The sequence below is a fragment of the Lentinula edodes genome (assembly GCF_021015755.1).
Source record: "Lentinula edodes strain Le(Bin) 0899 ss11 chromosome Unknown C8R40scaffold_51, whole genome shotgun sequence".
NCBI classification, from domain to species: domain Eukaryota; kingdom Fungi; phylum Basidiomycota; class Agaricomycetes; order Agaricales; family Omphalotaceae; genus Lentinula; species Lentinula edodes.
In genome coordinates this window covers 46,043-60,403 of record NW_025764357.1, presented here as the reverse complement: position 1 = coordinate 60,403, position 14,361 = coordinate 46,043, and the positions used below count along the sequence as shown (strand labels likewise).

The 14,361-nt window shown below is 45.6% G+C and overlaps 6 protein-coding genes and 1 non-coding gene across 7 annotated transcripts; 2 read left to right on the top strand and 5 right to left on the bottom strand.

The window, feature by feature from the left end:
• Positions 1-1,588: 1,588 nt before the first annotated feature.
• C8R40DRAFT_711485 (major facilitator superfamily domain-containing protein) lies at positions 1,589-4,309 on the bottom strand. The gene is made up of 10 exons (XM_046235944.1): positions 3,894-4,309; positions 3,794-3,837; positions 3,485-3,739; positions 3,297-3,430; positions 2,992-3,246; positions 2,826-2,929; positions 2,714-2,771; positions 2,529-2,662; positions 2,318-2,476; positions 1,589-2,264 (listed from the first exon to the last, which is right to left on the bottom strand). The coding sequence occupies exons 1-10, from the start codon at positions 4,061-4,063 to the stop codon at positions 1,856-1,858; spliced, it is 1,722 nt and encodes a 573-aa protein (XP_046080882.1). The 5' UTR covers positions 4,064-4,309; the 3' UTR covers positions 1,589-1,855.
• A 372-nt stretch (positions 4,310-4,681) lies between these two features.
• Positions 4,682-5,905, top strand: C8R40DRAFT_711488 (uncharacterized protein). Its single transcript, XM_046235945.1, has 4 exons — positions 4,682-4,918; positions 4,980-5,072; positions 5,127-5,694; positions 5,748-5,905. Exons 1-3 carry the CDS (start codon positions 4,757-4,759, stop codon positions 5,664-5,666), a joined length of 795 nt encoding a protein of 264 aa, XP_046080881.1. The 5' UTR covers positions 4,682-4,756; the 3' UTR covers positions 5,667-5,694; positions 5,748-5,905.
• A 1,446-nt stretch (positions 5,906-7,351) lies between these two features.
• C8R40DRAFT_1012194 (Mob1/phocein) lies at positions 7,352-8,518 on the bottom strand (the record flags this gene model as incomplete). Its single annotated transcript, XM_046222872.1, has 5 exons — positions 7,352-7,564; positions 7,625-8,012; positions 8,052-8,174; positions 8,232-8,415; positions 8,458-8,518. Coding segments are annotated over 5 exons (969 nt in total), but the record flags the coding sequence as incomplete, so codon positions are not given.
• Positions 8,519-9,322: 804 nt separating this feature from the next.
• On the bottom strand, positions 9,323-10,411 carry C8R40DRAFT_1128894 (transmembrane protein 6/97). Its single transcript, XM_046229116.1, has 5 exons — positions 10,302-10,411; positions 10,051-10,238; positions 9,945-9,994; positions 9,593-9,893; positions 9,323-9,537 (listed from the first exon to the last, which is right to left on the bottom strand). Exons 1-4 carry the CDS (start codon positions 10,359-10,361, stop codon positions 9,658-9,660), a joined length of 534 nt encoding a protein of 177 aa, XP_046080879.1. The 5' UTR covers positions 10,362-10,411; the 3' UTR covers positions 9,323-9,537; positions 9,593-9,657.
• Positions 10,412-10,705: 294 nt separating this feature from the next.
• On the top strand, positions 10,706-10,789 carry C8R40DRAFT_t260. Its single transcript has one exon. It is a non-coding gene; the product is annotated as a tRNA-Val (tRNA).
• Positions 10,790-10,985: 196 nt separating this feature from the next.
• C8R40DRAFT_1128888 (uncharacterized protein) lies at positions 10,986-11,866 on the bottom strand. Its single transcript, XM_046229115.1, has 3 exons — positions 11,411-11,866; positions 11,180-11,358; positions 10,986-11,116 (listed from the first exon to the last, which is right to left on the bottom strand). Exons 1-2 carry the CDS (start codon positions 11,681-11,683, stop codon positions 11,296-11,298), a joined length of 336 nt encoding a protein of 111 aa, XP_046080878.1. The 5' UTR covers positions 11,684-11,866; the 3' UTR covers positions 10,986-11,116; positions 11,180-11,295.
• Positions 11,867-12,364: 498 nt separating this feature from the next.
• On the bottom strand, positions 12,365-13,646 carry C8R40DRAFT_1073751 (uncharacterized protein; the record flags this gene model as incomplete). The annotated part of the gene is made up of 3 exons (XM_046226627.1): positions 12,365-12,909; positions 13,050-13,382; positions 13,436-13,646. 3 exons carry the CDS (start codon positions 13,644-13,646, stop codon positions 12,365-12,367), a joined length of 1,089 nt encoding a protein of 362 aa, XP_046080877.1.
• Between the last annotated feature and the right edge of the window lie 715 nt (positions 13,647-14,361).

The following is a 14,361-nucleotide window of genomic DNA, read 5'->3' as shown; positions in this document are numbered from 1 at the left end:
CAAGCAATCGTCTGACCGTGTCCGGTGTCCGATGTCATCATACACTTGTACCCGAGATTCTCGAGAATCTCCAGCGCACGAAAATCAGTAAACGTCTGTTCCGATGGTATTCATACTTCTAACAAGGTTTCCAAAGGAGTTTTTGTACATTCCGTTAATACCGCGCAGTCTCATCGATAATAGATATAGACCGCAGTCACTACACAATGTGTAAGCTCATCGAAATTGAGGACAGAACCTAAGCTCAGTATTTTCAGCCTCTTCTAGCAGGTCACATTTCGGATGGGTATTTCAATCAGAACATGAACACTAAGGAGGGTATACGAAGAACTAAGAGCAATAAACAACTGGGCATAAACCTGCATAAACCTGTCGCGCTTGTAGCGGATCATCTTAGCAGGACCGAAGGACCGTCGCTCACAGTTATCAAACTTAAACTGAAGCTTTAAAGATCTACCTCTGAAAGTCGGACTAGACCAAGATTCCAATTTAGGTAGATGAACAATCTAACTATGGCCCAGTATTCAGCACTCAACGCTCAATGCTTAGATTTTGGAACTCATCCTATTAGAAAAAGACATCACTTCGTAGTGACTACCTGTGACTACTCCGGACTAACCTCTGTAAACTGAGGGAGTAGGTTCCGTTCATTGTCGGCCGGCTTCCGCACGATCTTCCTTCAAAGGTCGTCTTCCGCTCTTGATAGGGGCAACCTTGGATGACGACTGTGGGGACAAAATAGGAGGCACAAGGAGGCACATAACGAGTTTCAGAACCAACATGTCTTCATTTTAGCTCCCAACCAGGCACCTCTTGGTGTCCCAGTCTCTCACCTTCAGAACCAAAATAATCGCGCGTTGAGTAAGTAGCTTTTTAGACTCGAAAGTCAAAACAAAAAAAAAGGGACCCGACCTAGGCGTCGGGAGGTTGGAGCTTATAAGGATCTGAATCGATCCAAAGGAGATACACTCTGATTGATACACTATACGAAAAAAATACTGGGCATACATATATGCAGCATATATGCTCATATATGGCGTCTTATGGCGTACTACCCGCTACCTGTCGCGTGGTTTCCGACGGGAATGCATTTCGTGATCGTGATCATTGCCAGGGAACCACCCTACAACCTCATACAACCTACTCGACGTGCCTTCTCAAAAGGCTTCAATTCAAATACTTGAAAAAAGGTTCATGAAATCTCAGTGAGTCTACTGCAGCTGGTCCTATCCTGTCCTATCTACGAGATGTGACCCGCATGGTCTTTCCTGTTGGTCTCAATTGCACTTCGACCCAATGTTTCATTAAAATGATTCCAGGTCATTTTGCATCGGCAAGCAGGGCCTTGGCTCGGCAACTACATATCTCTGATCGCCGAAGCCTGCCGCCCCCGGGACAATGATAGACTGGAATTGCCTTGATCTAGGTAAGGCTGCAATTCTTGAATAAAAATCTGCGGTCATATATAATGATCTACAGTATGTTTGAACTATTGGTGATATGTACTAAGTTCTATTCAATCCATGTCTTTTCTTTTCTATATTTGTACAAGTACATACTACTGAAAATCCCAGGAAAATATCCCGCATCTTTAAATATGACTGTTTCATTGATTGAGATGGGCTAATACTAATGCAATCGTAATCATAACATGCCATGTGTAATAAAGTAGTGCTACAAGTAAACCTTGTGTATCCCCTCGAGCTGAGTATATGTGGGTAGATGTATTGTGTAACTAGATTTTACCCAGATTAAGAGCCTACAGCCCCCACCAACGCATAATGGTTGATACCATGGGGGCGGGCTAGTTGGATGAATATACTATAAATTTAATCTGCGATTGCGTTCCCCCCTACTAGGCCTTTTCTATGTCTTTGCCCTTTCCTTCCGTCTCAGATGCGGGCACTGAAGACGAAGGGGGTGGTGCGGTCTTCACAATTCTAGTGTTCTTGATGAACATGGCCGTGAAAAGAGCAAGCCCTGCAACTGGAACACCAACGACGAACACAATGCGCAGAGACTGTGAGTACGCTTGGACAACACCAGGTATCAGTGAAGGAGAAATCTCCGTATAGATAGCTGTTGGCGATTCCTTCACGATTGTCGCAGGAGCATCTGGTGCGTACTTCAAGAGATATTTGGCCAATTCCGACGAGAAAACTGGCTCGGCGACACCGAGTCCAAGAGTTCCACCGAGGAATTGACCAAAGGAGGCCATACTCGTTGCTTGTCCAAGGAGTTTCGGTGCATCTCTGAACTCAACTCTGCAAGTGAGAATTAGAATTAGAGCCACGTTAGTAATGTTAAGATGACTTACTGAATTGCTAGAAGCGAATTCTGCATACCCATACCGGTACCGACACCGGCGAGAATCTGGAATCCGATGAGTTGGGCAGATGTGGTCGACGGGCTGACAGTGTATAGAAGTCCGGAACCGACAGCGAGGAAAATGGGAGCGCATACGAGGAAAGGCCAACTAAAGTTTTTGATGAGCAAAACGAAATGTCAGAAGAGAACGGTGAACGTACTAGTATCCGAATTTTCCGACAATTTGACCGGAACCGATAACGCTAAGTACGACGCTGAGCATGAACGGGAGCAGATCGATGCCTGAGTCGGTAGCTGTTCTATGTCTTACAGCCTGGTAGAAGATAGGAATATACTTTGGATGTTGTTAGGAAGATTCTCCGCACATGAATGAAGCCAGACTTACGTATGAGAATAGTAGGAGGGAGAAACGAGTGAGGAAGCTGTATGTGATGATAGCATATCTATAAACAAACAGGATTAGTCCAAAGACGTCTGATAACTCAATGTAAACTTACATAGAACGAGACTTGAAAATCTGTGTTGGAACCATCGCGTTTTCGCCAATATATATCTCCCATGCAATGAACGTGACCGCGGTGACTCCCGCAAAGACAAAGCTCTAATTGGGGAATGATCAGATGCATGTTAAACAACTAACAATGATGGAATGCGTATACTAACAATTATGACAGCCTTATCACTCCACGGTTTGGTATTTCCGCCCCATTGGAGAGCAAGTACGAGGCACGTTACAGCAGCGGCAACCAAAGTCGCACCAACATAGTCAACCTTTAATATCTGACGGAGTATGTCATTGAGTGATCTCTTCGTAGGGTCAGATCCTAGAGGAGGAGAGGCTTTCAAGAGGAAAGTCAGGGCAAGCAGAGATATCCCTCCAATGGGGAGATTGATGAAGAAACACCACCGCCAAGTAACCTGAAATATCTGTGAGTAAAAGAAAAAATTAAGACTAGAGAAGGTCGTACATGGTCAGTGAATGCTCCACCGATAAGGGGACCGATAACCGATGAGAGACCAAAGACAGCACCAAACATGCCGAATAACCGCGGTCGGTCTTCGAGCCTCGTAGCTTGAGATATGATTTGGATCATAGCAACAACTGCAAATGGTGACCATTAAAATTGTACCGGATAAACGTAGACTCAAAACGCACATATTCCTGCGGCTCCGACACCAGAAATTGTGCGACCTACTATCAACTGATCGACGTTCTGTGACACCCCACATATCAAAGACCCTGTCTCAAAGATTGTGACAGCTGAGATCATAATCCATTTCGCAGGAAATATTCGCAGAAGTTGACCATAGAATAAAAGGAAGACTGTTTGTGCTAGAACAAAGGAGGAGGAAACCCATCCTTGTAGAGAGAACGAGTTGAAATCGGAGGCTATGCGAGGAAGAGCAGTGGCTAATTGAGAAAAGGATCAGTCCCAGTCTAAAATGTTCAGGTCGAATTACGCACACAAGATAGTTTGATCCAGTGCGATCAACAGAAGCGACAACAACCTGCCGAAAAAAAATAAGTAAATCGCAGGAAATGCACAATTGACAAGTAAACGCACATTGCCACGAAAATGACTGCAAGTTTTTTCCCCGTTACCACTGTACTTTCAGGGGCAGCCACTGCCACTGGTGGCTTAACTTCTGTGTTATCGTCCACAGTCGTTGAGTGGACAGACGCTAACGTCTTGTCGGAGGATTGGCGAGGAGTTGAACTCATTGGCTCAGACATGATGATCGTTCTGAGGAGGAGGGGCAGTTGAGGTACCGACAAAAGGCAAAGACCATTTTATATACCGTCGCGGCAGGTGAGACGCGTCGGAAAATGGCGGCTAAACTCTCGGACTTTTTTTTCGTAAGTTGTTCGTAAGCTGTTTCTGGTAATAACACCGGAAATTTGTCAGCAACTGCAACCCTTCCGTTTTGCCTCCGACATCCGATAGAAAGTTAGAACCACACGTTGAAGATGATATCGATACGATATGGTGGCACTGGAAGATATAAATTGTGAGAGTCAGAGAGAGCCTTGGGAGATTCAATGACTGAGTGACTCCCGAGTCACTCAGAGTCAATTACGTTGGCAGGATCTATTCATAGAGATTCATGCTGTACAACGACATAGCACAAACATTGAGGTTCTCGAAGACTAGATTTTGATCCAGTCTCATCGCTAGTACTAGTACTTGTTGCAGGTTATTGAACTTGCCGTTGTTGCGGACTCGTTCTGTTGATTCACATACTACTTTTCACAACTGTCAGTGTTAGTTGACGTATGCATACACCAAAAAAAGACAAACGGAGTTCTATAGAGATAAGACTGAGTTAAAATCCTCGCTGTTCGGCGGTTTTGAAGATTTGTTGAGATAACAAGTTTGTGTATACACTGAGCGCTTACATTGAAGCATTTCAAGTTTTCAACCACTTGATGCCAGCTTCATTACGACGAATAGATCCTGCATGGGGCATTTCTATCGAAGAAAGCAACCCTGAGAAGGTTTGCAAATACTCCGCGTGTCCCAGGCGCAGTACAGGATATGAAGGAAGGAAAATGAAAGTGTGTGCAAGGTGTAAGCATGTGAGATACTGCGTGAGTACCATTTATTTTCTGAATTCATTCCCATGTGCATTGACTATCGTCACTCCTACAGAGCAAAGAATGTCAAAAAGAAGATTGGTCTGAGCATAAGAAGAAGGGATGTAAGGATTACCAACTTGTAAATGATTACAGTGGCTGGATGGAGGTCAGCCAATTGCCTTTTTACGAATTTCCAAGCTTAAGGCTTGCTTTTTTGTAGGAATACAGAGGTATTTTTTCCTGGGCCGCAGCAGAAGCCTTGCGTATACACACATCCGATGACATTCTCCACAACGTTCTTCAAATAACTGCAACTTATGCAGACAGAGTTCCCGCCTTTCTTGGTCCAGTACCCTCCTCGTTCTATATCATCAGCTCCAGAGTTGTCCCGCTTGACTCTGATTCAATCTCCGCGATGTTAGCTAGTCCTCGCGACCGAGAGGAATCTAGACAAATACGTGCAAATGGAGGAGTTGGACGGGCAATTTTCTCCTTCCAATTTCTCGAGGATCCTTTCAATGCAAAGACTACAGCTATTTTTAAACCTTTCAAAATCGATTTTAATGATCCCCCAACACTGGGCTACGCACATACAATCGATTGGAATAGCTTGCTTCTGGGAACCGTCAATGGGAAGATTTCGGTCGCAGACCTCAGTCGGAGGATCGAGTCACAACCAACACCCACCGAACATGAAGAGCAAACTGCGGATGAGGCGAACATTCTTGTCGATGGTTTGAAGGATATCTCTATGACATAGGTGGACCAGTCAAGTAAATTTTCAACAAGTACTGCTCTCAGCAAACAAATTTTCACATCAGTGTACTCACAGTGGAGGCAGTAGGTCGACCGTCCCCTTGTGGGACCCTTCTTTTTGGACGGAACCGCCTATCTATTCATCTATCTATACTCAAACTGAGTCCTCCCAAGTAGTTGGAATTAGGTGCCGATAACACGAGATCTACTACGTCCAGCAACTGCTGAGGAGAGTAGTGGCTCGGCAAATGGATATTTATATTCCTCGCAAACTCGATATCCAAAGCTCGATATCCGCTTCACAAGAGCGTGGGCCAGTGCAGATTGACCATACCATTGTAGTCTTTACTTTACTCCTATATATATCGCAATTTAGGAACATCTGTTGATCCTACTTGGTGATAGATATACTGTGATAGATATACTCTGATGAGCCTCGTCATCTTCACTGCACCTCAGGCCAGTTTGGGTAATGCATTGAACTCAATTCTCATATACATACTTGGTTACTCCAGGCAGTTCCTCACTCAATCGTACTCGAAACGGAAAGGGGTATGTAGTGCACAGTACATAGAAGGGATGGAAAACATATAAGCTTTTGAGTTCCCCCTCTTCGTCATAAATTTATGCATCCTTGCTCTCGTTATCGTTCTCCACCTTCGCTACCTCCGCCTTCTCCGTCACCGTCTCTGGCTCCTCCTTCTCAGAGACTTCCGTTCTGTCCGACTCTCCTTCGGTTATATTACCGGTCTCAGCACTTCCTGTCACCGTTGCTTCTGCCTCCGGTGCTGTTGTAGCAATTTCACTAGTAATAGCCTCCTCGATTTTTTTGGATTCCACGTCTTCTTCGACTGGTTCCTGTACAGGTTCTTCTGTGGGCTCCGATGACTGTGGAGACTCTGAGGATTCTGTAGACTCCGAAGTGGGAGATGCGGATTCGTGGGATGATCGAGCAGGGGTCGCTTCACTCGACGTTTTTACTTCGCTGTCCTCATTTTCCTGGGTCTCCTGAGCGTCGGCCTCGGATTCTTTCTCTTCCGCCTCCTCCTTCGTCTCCTCTTCTGCAGACGTCTCTGTTGCTACCTCCTCCCCCTCCCCAGCATCTTTCTCCACCATATCATTCGAGAGTGGAACCGCGGCATCCTTGCCATCTCCCTCCTCCTGTTCAGCATGCTTCACCTGCTCAGCATCATCAACTACGTCCTGGCCCACAACTGCGACCTCGTCTTCAACCTCATGCTTCACATCCTCCAGCGCGGTATCTGAAGGGACAGTTGTCGATGAGGGGGTTACTTCTAATACCTCTCGAGCTATACTTGTACTTTTCTCTTGCGCTTCTTCCGGTGATTCGGCCTCTACCGCTTGGGTCATTACTTCCTGTTCTTCGGGTGCAGGTACAGTTGCTTCATGAGGTGGGTCATTTTCTACTTCCTTAGGCAGGGAGGAGTCCGTTTCAAATGGTGGGGAGGGAGAGTGGGATTGGGATGATTCGGAAGACGGTTCGGAGGATGCAGCTGTGTTTTGTGATTCAGACGACGTGGGTAGTTCTGCTATCTCGGATGACTTCGACGACTCAGTTGGAGCCACCGCGACGGATGTTTTTGACTCCCCAGCAGAGGTCGATTGAGAGTTTGCCAATTGTGCAGACGCTTCAGCTAGTTCCACTTGAGCCCTTCCACCCGGGGACTTGCTTAGTTCATCCACGAGCGCACTCGCCTCACTAAACACCATCGTACCCGTTCTATTCCTACCAAACTTCTTCCCAGAAGTATTACCGGGACTACTCGATTTGGAGCGAGAAAAGTCCCCTCCGGCTCCCGCTTCCAAAGGAGGAGTTATACGATTGACAGTTGGTCCTGTGCCGACAGCACTGTTGTCCAGAAGAATACTGACAGGCTTGACCTTGTCGTTAAAATGACCATCCTCGTCGTCTTCAAATCCAAGGTGGTCATCGAAATTGACGGCAGCAGCCTCCAACCTGGGCTCCTCCCTCTTCCTTGAATCATCATCCAATTTGCTCAGGTCATTTTCCTTACCCAAACTCGGGATGACCAGAAACTCCCTAGGCACCAATCCCCATCTACCGACCATCTCCTCAAACCTTCTGTACAGACTACTCTCCGCCTCCGCCTGCTCAAACAAATCTCGATGATGGAAATAGGCGTGGGCGAAAACCCTGCCTAGTCTCCGTGCCAAACTGGAGAAATGGCGTACACTGGGGACGGGAATGGATAGTCTAGAAGGAAAAGCACGAGGAGAATTCAAAAGAGCGGTGGCAGAGTCAATTGTATGGAGGATGTAATCTATGGCGCAACATTGCTCCATCATCATTCCGCCGCCAGGACCGCCACTGCCGTTTTCAGAAGAGGATGAGGAATGGGATGTTGACTCATTGCCATGAGCGACACAAAGATACAGCCATTCGCCAGCTTTCATTTCCGGACATGTCTGTCGCGTACACTCCACTTGTAAAGCAGTAATCAGCGGGTGTGTGAGGTCTTGTGCTAGTCGTCTAATAAACATGATTAGTATCGATATTTATGATCTACTTGAGTTCGTCGTAACTCACCTTAACTGTTCATAAATCCAACAATTTTCATCTACTCCCTTCCCATCTTCTTTGCCTGGTATGCTGGGGATACTGATAATCCGGTCAACATCATGAACGTCCTTCCTAATAACTAACGAGATATATTCTTGCAGCTGGAACGCGCTATCCAGAGAGCTGAGTGAGGGAAGCTGGGGTTCGCTTGCTTCCTTTTCCCTGGTGGAGGCAGTTGAAGTGGCGTATGCACCAGTTCCGTAAAAGACATCGATACGGGAGCCACGCATTGGCCTCATAATGGGCGAAGAGATAGATGACGGGCGAATTGGGTCGGCGGTTGTCATGACTGTCTTTTCAATGTCCTATCTTGTTCCTCGACTGTGGCACCCGTATTGGTATCTTCTCCACGGGTGAACTAAAGAGTTCCGGCTAAACGAAACGCGTTGAAGGAAGGAGGAAGGCAATTAATTAAGTTACGCACATGGACTTTTCTCAAGGGTCAAAGCGTGGAAGCTTTCCCGAACTTTAATTCAGAAATACCGACTGTTACTTCGTTCTGATAAGTATACAAAATTGCTTTTACCTGGGCTGCCGTAGAGGCCTTTCGCGTGCACACAACCGAAATGTTCCAAGAATTTTTGCAATTTATGCAGACAGTGTTCCCGCGTACTCCCCGCATCTTTTGGTGAAATCCCTTCCCCTTTCTTCCACTTCTTCGCCGAGGTGGCTCCCTCCAACTCTTGCCCGTCTACTAAGATGGCAGCTAGTCCTCACGACTGGGAAAAATCAAAGAGATTCGTCCAAAAGAAGGAGGGATTCACTTGACAGAAGAAACGAGAAGAACTTGAAAGAATATTCAACAAACTACGAACTACATTGAACTTCCATTGCACGAGAACAGCTGTATACTTATTGACGGAGACTATGAACTCTCCATGAATCTGAGCCACGGCGGTGTGTTGCTTTCCCTGAGAATCAAGAAGCACCTTTTCTCTCACTAAGAGCTCTAAATATTACATTCCTCGTGTTGAGGATAAGCTAGGCTGTCGTAGTGAAGCATGGGCGAATAAGCGGAAGTGGAGTGGAGGGGAATGTTATACGCCGATATCTTAGAAGACACCTAAGGGTTTCAAATGACCGAAAAAAGCGCTGTTCCATTTATGCGTGAAACTAGGAATCCTGCACTCAATGAGGAGGTCAGAGTAAAGTAATCATGATTTGTATGTGGACTCGACTGCCAGAAATGCTCGTTTACAGATAGAGGAGCGGAGCATAGACTAACTGACCCCGATTGTCCGCGAAATTTGGACGCCTGAATATCTAGGTTTTTCTGTGGGGACTCAGAATCAATCGCTGTGACAAAAATTCAATTAAACGAGTCGTACCAGATAGAGAATGCCTTCTGCGTTCCCAAGTTCAAATCATAGTTCCCTGCTCATAGCAATATGCTTCATGCTTTCTTTTGCTTCACTTCCGTAGACCTGATTATCTTATAAACTCTGGATCCCATGTCGACAGCCATCATCAACGGTAGAATAAAAAACGGGATGTAGCTCGAAAGGAGGATGATTTGCTGAACTGCGGTCATCCGTGAGTGCTCTTTGAGGATGTAGAATATGCACGGGAGCGTAGTAGTAGCCGTTGACGCGCCGTACGCCAATATCAACACGTATATTGAATGTGAACCTACGACGAGAAGTCGCATTCAACATTTTTGCGAGCGAAGTGAGCACGTACCATTCCATAAACCTCGCATTCCAAGAAAAAATGTAGGAAATTGGAATAGCCTGCAAAAAGATACATATCAGGTGGTAGGCAAAACGCGCCATGCAAGGATACTCACAATTCGAGCCATGCGAAACACCCAAACCAAACCAGTTCGCCGTTTATATCCCCTCGAGCAGCAGCAGAAATCAATGGGTCTGCCGAAAAGTTGATATACCACTGGCGCAGGGCCAGCAAGAAGGTAGGTAAATAGGCTGACGGGTACAGGATCTGAAAGTCGAGCAAGAGTGAAGCAGGTATATGTATCTGCAGTGAGAATTGGAAGTTGTCAATCAATTACAAGAGTTGGGTGGCAGAAGGCATACGTACCAGGAAGAAACAGAAGTATAAGAAATCTAGAGGTCGAGAAGTTAGTGAAGCTCGAACCATAGTATTAGTACTATGGGTTTTGCGCAAAGTACAGTGGTCTTCAGAATTTCTTCCCCTTGCTGTATTTTTTTCACACGTTAGGCGCTTCAATGATGTTTTCATTTTCAGATCACTTTTTGTACTGTAAATACTCAATGACCTATGTATTATTCAACAGATTCATTTCTCTGTTTCTATAATCTGGCTTTCAATATCCTTTTGTTCTTCATCGTCGGTCACAGTACAGTATATGTGAAAACTGACAGCAAGCAAGGTTCATCGTGCCCCTTTTTTATGTAATGGTCGGCGTTGGTTCCTAAAATCCTGTCCCTCAGTGATGTATTTCATTTCTTCCCATTTGCCATGGTTCGATGGCGTAGTTGGTTATCGCATCTGTCTAACACATCTGTTCGCACAGAAGGTCCTCAGTTCGAACCTGGGTTGAATCATAGTACTAAATTCGCTTTGTTTTTCAAGGTGTTGTGTTTCCTTCGAAATGATTTTGCATCTTTGTACCAAAATAATCACCTTGCTTGGCTAGGTTTCTCGGACTGGGATAATTGAAGCAGTTTTCGTTCCATATCGCAAACATGCCACAACACCGGTACCTTTCGGTCCGTTTAAGCTGTGCTGTCGTACGCCGTTTCTTGATTCATACCCAACATTGTCTGTAATATTGTCAATCTATACACATTCCAATTTCTCTGTCATTTTCTTCCACCACTCTGCTGTCTGTGTGTTGATTTTCTCCAACCTGTCATCTTCCGCTAGAAGCTCTACATCATGGCCTTTTGTCAAACACCCCACAAAGTCTCGAAGAAGATGTATAGTGGATCTACCTGAACTCCGAGATAACACCACATACAGATTGAACAAACTGAGTTCCCTATATCCACTAGCACACTCCATATGGTCTGTCCTTGAGCCCAATAATCTGTGAATGCATATGTTGCTGTCATCGGGAATTGCTTGCAATGAACTGTGCCTTTGACATACTTTTTTCTTCCAACCCAAACCTGTATGTTGACTGTTTGACTGTGCGGCTCTATAGGTATAACCTGCTCTTCTAGTCCATCAAGCTTCTGTGCTCTTGTGCAATCCATCTTTACCAACTCATAAAATGGCATGTACTCCAGCTCCACCACTGAACAGTTCTCCTCAAATTCTGGCTCTCTAGGATCAAACACAATTTTTACAATCTTTCCTCTCGCACCATTGGGAATATCCAGATCAGTTTTGATGTTCTGTGTCACCAATACCTTTGCCCCTATGGCTAATTCTACATGATCTGGTAAGCTCTTTTTCCTATGACTTGAGGATGTTGATTTTTTGTGATTCCTCATCTCCTACCAAACTGTGTGTCATCGAAAAATAGATTTTCAAAAATCAGCTGTTTGACATTACTCTATACTTCAACTAAAAGTACTTCTACTTCATAGTACACTCATCGTAGATGAATATCTTATGCAATACTTTGTTTGAGAACCACGCAAGGTTGGTGCCTCGGCACGAGGCCCTTTCCCAGTCTATTCTCCCCCGGAATTGAACATTTTTGATGTGCAGGCACACTTTGAACTTGTTTTGTTTTGAAGCTTCCACAACAACTCGCCCATTCTCCATCTACATGTCATTCAGAACATATGGAGGCCCTGTACCCACTCGCGGCGTGCCCTGTGCGCGCCGTGTTTTAAATCTACAATATTTACCAAGCAAGGTGTGGTCCACGACAGTGGAGCCTAGTTGGATGTATTTATTCGCAAGGCGAGGGCGAGAAACAAAGTATAACAATGAGAAAAACTCCACAGTAAGTTATTAAGTCGAGTTGGGAGTAACGATCACCGATGCATAAGTTATCTGCACTAATTGTACTATACTTGTATCTTACATCTAGTTCGGTCCATCTTCCGATTCTTTTTCCAGGTTGAGAAGGGATTTTCCAATTGAACCAGCGCCCGAGCCGGATAGCGCTCGCGACCTATGATCTCTTCGTCCTGACTCTATCAGTCAAAGCACATCCAACTCCCTCAAATTCCACCTTCCCCTGCTTTCAAGCGACTATGACCTCCGAAACCCGACAGCGCTCCTTCCCCTTGCCTTCCCCCATTAAATCCTTCCCCAATGTTTCCCAAACCCAAAACCTTCGCCAGCCCTTCCCACACACCCCTCTCTGGTGCCGGCTCGATCCCGTTCACAGTATGTTTAATGATCTGCGCGTTCAATGGAGAAAAGGTATACGTAGACTTGACTTCCCACTGTCCGAGGGCACCACTGACGCGAGAGGTACCAGTGACTCGGAGGGAGATATAGAGAGATTTCTCCCTCTTGTACCCAGAGTTTTTGGTGAGAGGGTCGTCAAATCCTTCGACTGAACCTGAGTTACCTGATTCAGGATCTGATTCTGGGTTTGGCGGTAGTGGAGGGATCGTTCCTGATTCTGAATCCGATTCTGATGACGACTTGCCTCTGGGAACCGAAACAGCGACCTTGACCAACGTTACCCGTAAGTCAGAATAGAGAGTATTGAGCGTGTGTCGGACAAAGACCGCGGAAGTTAGGTAGAGCGGTTTACCTGAAAACTACATTGAGCAGCTGAAATGACTATGTAAGAGCATTGACGGATAAAAAACAAATGATAGATGATTAAGGAAAGTATAAAGTACGAAGTCCTCTGTATTATCACAAATAGAAAAACCCGCGTCGTAGACTCACCATCCAAGGTTAATTTTTCCGGAAATGGGTGGGGAAGCGGTGAAGGAGGAGTGTAGGCTAGGCGAATACGAGAGGAATATATCGATTCCCTCTCATGACGTTCTTTGCCTTTTCCATTCGTTTGCTTCTCCGCATCCTTATTTATAGGATGGGGCGAAATATGTAGGGGTATAGGGAGATGGGGCAGATGTAAATTGGGTAAATGAGGTAAGGACGGCAGGGACGGTAATGCAGGAGAAGGATAGGCGTCGCCAGTTTCTGGGTCCCAGCTTGTCATTAAGCCGGTGTTAAAGAACGTAGGGAGGGTCAAGCGGAGAATATCGATTGTGCGGCCTGGAAGAAGCATATCAACTTACTTCCTATCAGAATGTGATTTGATGACTGACCTGTACGTAGCTCCCATTCCGCATCGGAAATCTCTTCAAGTTCAGGCTTGGAGTTATGCTCGTCATGCTCCGGGGGCGTAGAATATTGGAGATGGGAAGTATTCGGATGTGTGTCAGGAGGATTGGCGTGTCGTAGACCAAGACCAAAACCAGGATCTCCTTTAGATGAATCAAAATTGATATGACTTGAATCTGCACTCGAACTGCTCATATATCGAACACCTGAGCAGGTATTGCGCGCACACAGGGGCTCGTGGTATGAATGCGAAAATAGGCTACATGTTAGCCTTTGACTTGTACAAGCGGAATACGGTGATACTGTGGAGTTGGGAGATGAAAAGGACGGTATTCCAGCAACTACCTGTGCCAAAAAAGGCACAGCTCTGGCTGGTTCGAGAGTTCGTTTGACTCGGTTGAGTCGGGGTATCATTCAACCTTTTGTTCTGGCACTGGATGAACGATGATAGACTCCTGGAAGAGTCCTCAATGCCAGAATTTTGAAAGTAACCTTTCCAGATTTCTGATCTCGAACGTTGCAGCGTGCAAATTAGGAAAAGCACAAAGTAAGAATCGACGAATACACGCGTTGCTTATTTGTCATGATGATGATGTCATTTGGCGCCCGACCGACGCTAATATAACGGAGACCACAAGTGTAAGTAAACGAGGTCATATACTTCGAAATCATCTCTTTTACAGAACCATTACTTTGTCGGATAGACGGGTGCGAAGTGATTTCCCCTCTGATGTTCTCCAGAATTTGGATTCCATGATCAGTGTTTCCAGTTTGACGAGACCGTTTGACCCGGATAAGGAATTGGTTCTTGATCCTACTAAGGTGGCCAGACTAGTGCATATCGTCTGCATATGAAGGGTCCCTGGTCGAGAGCGATCCAACGCTGAGACGGAAATCGTATCCCAAACGC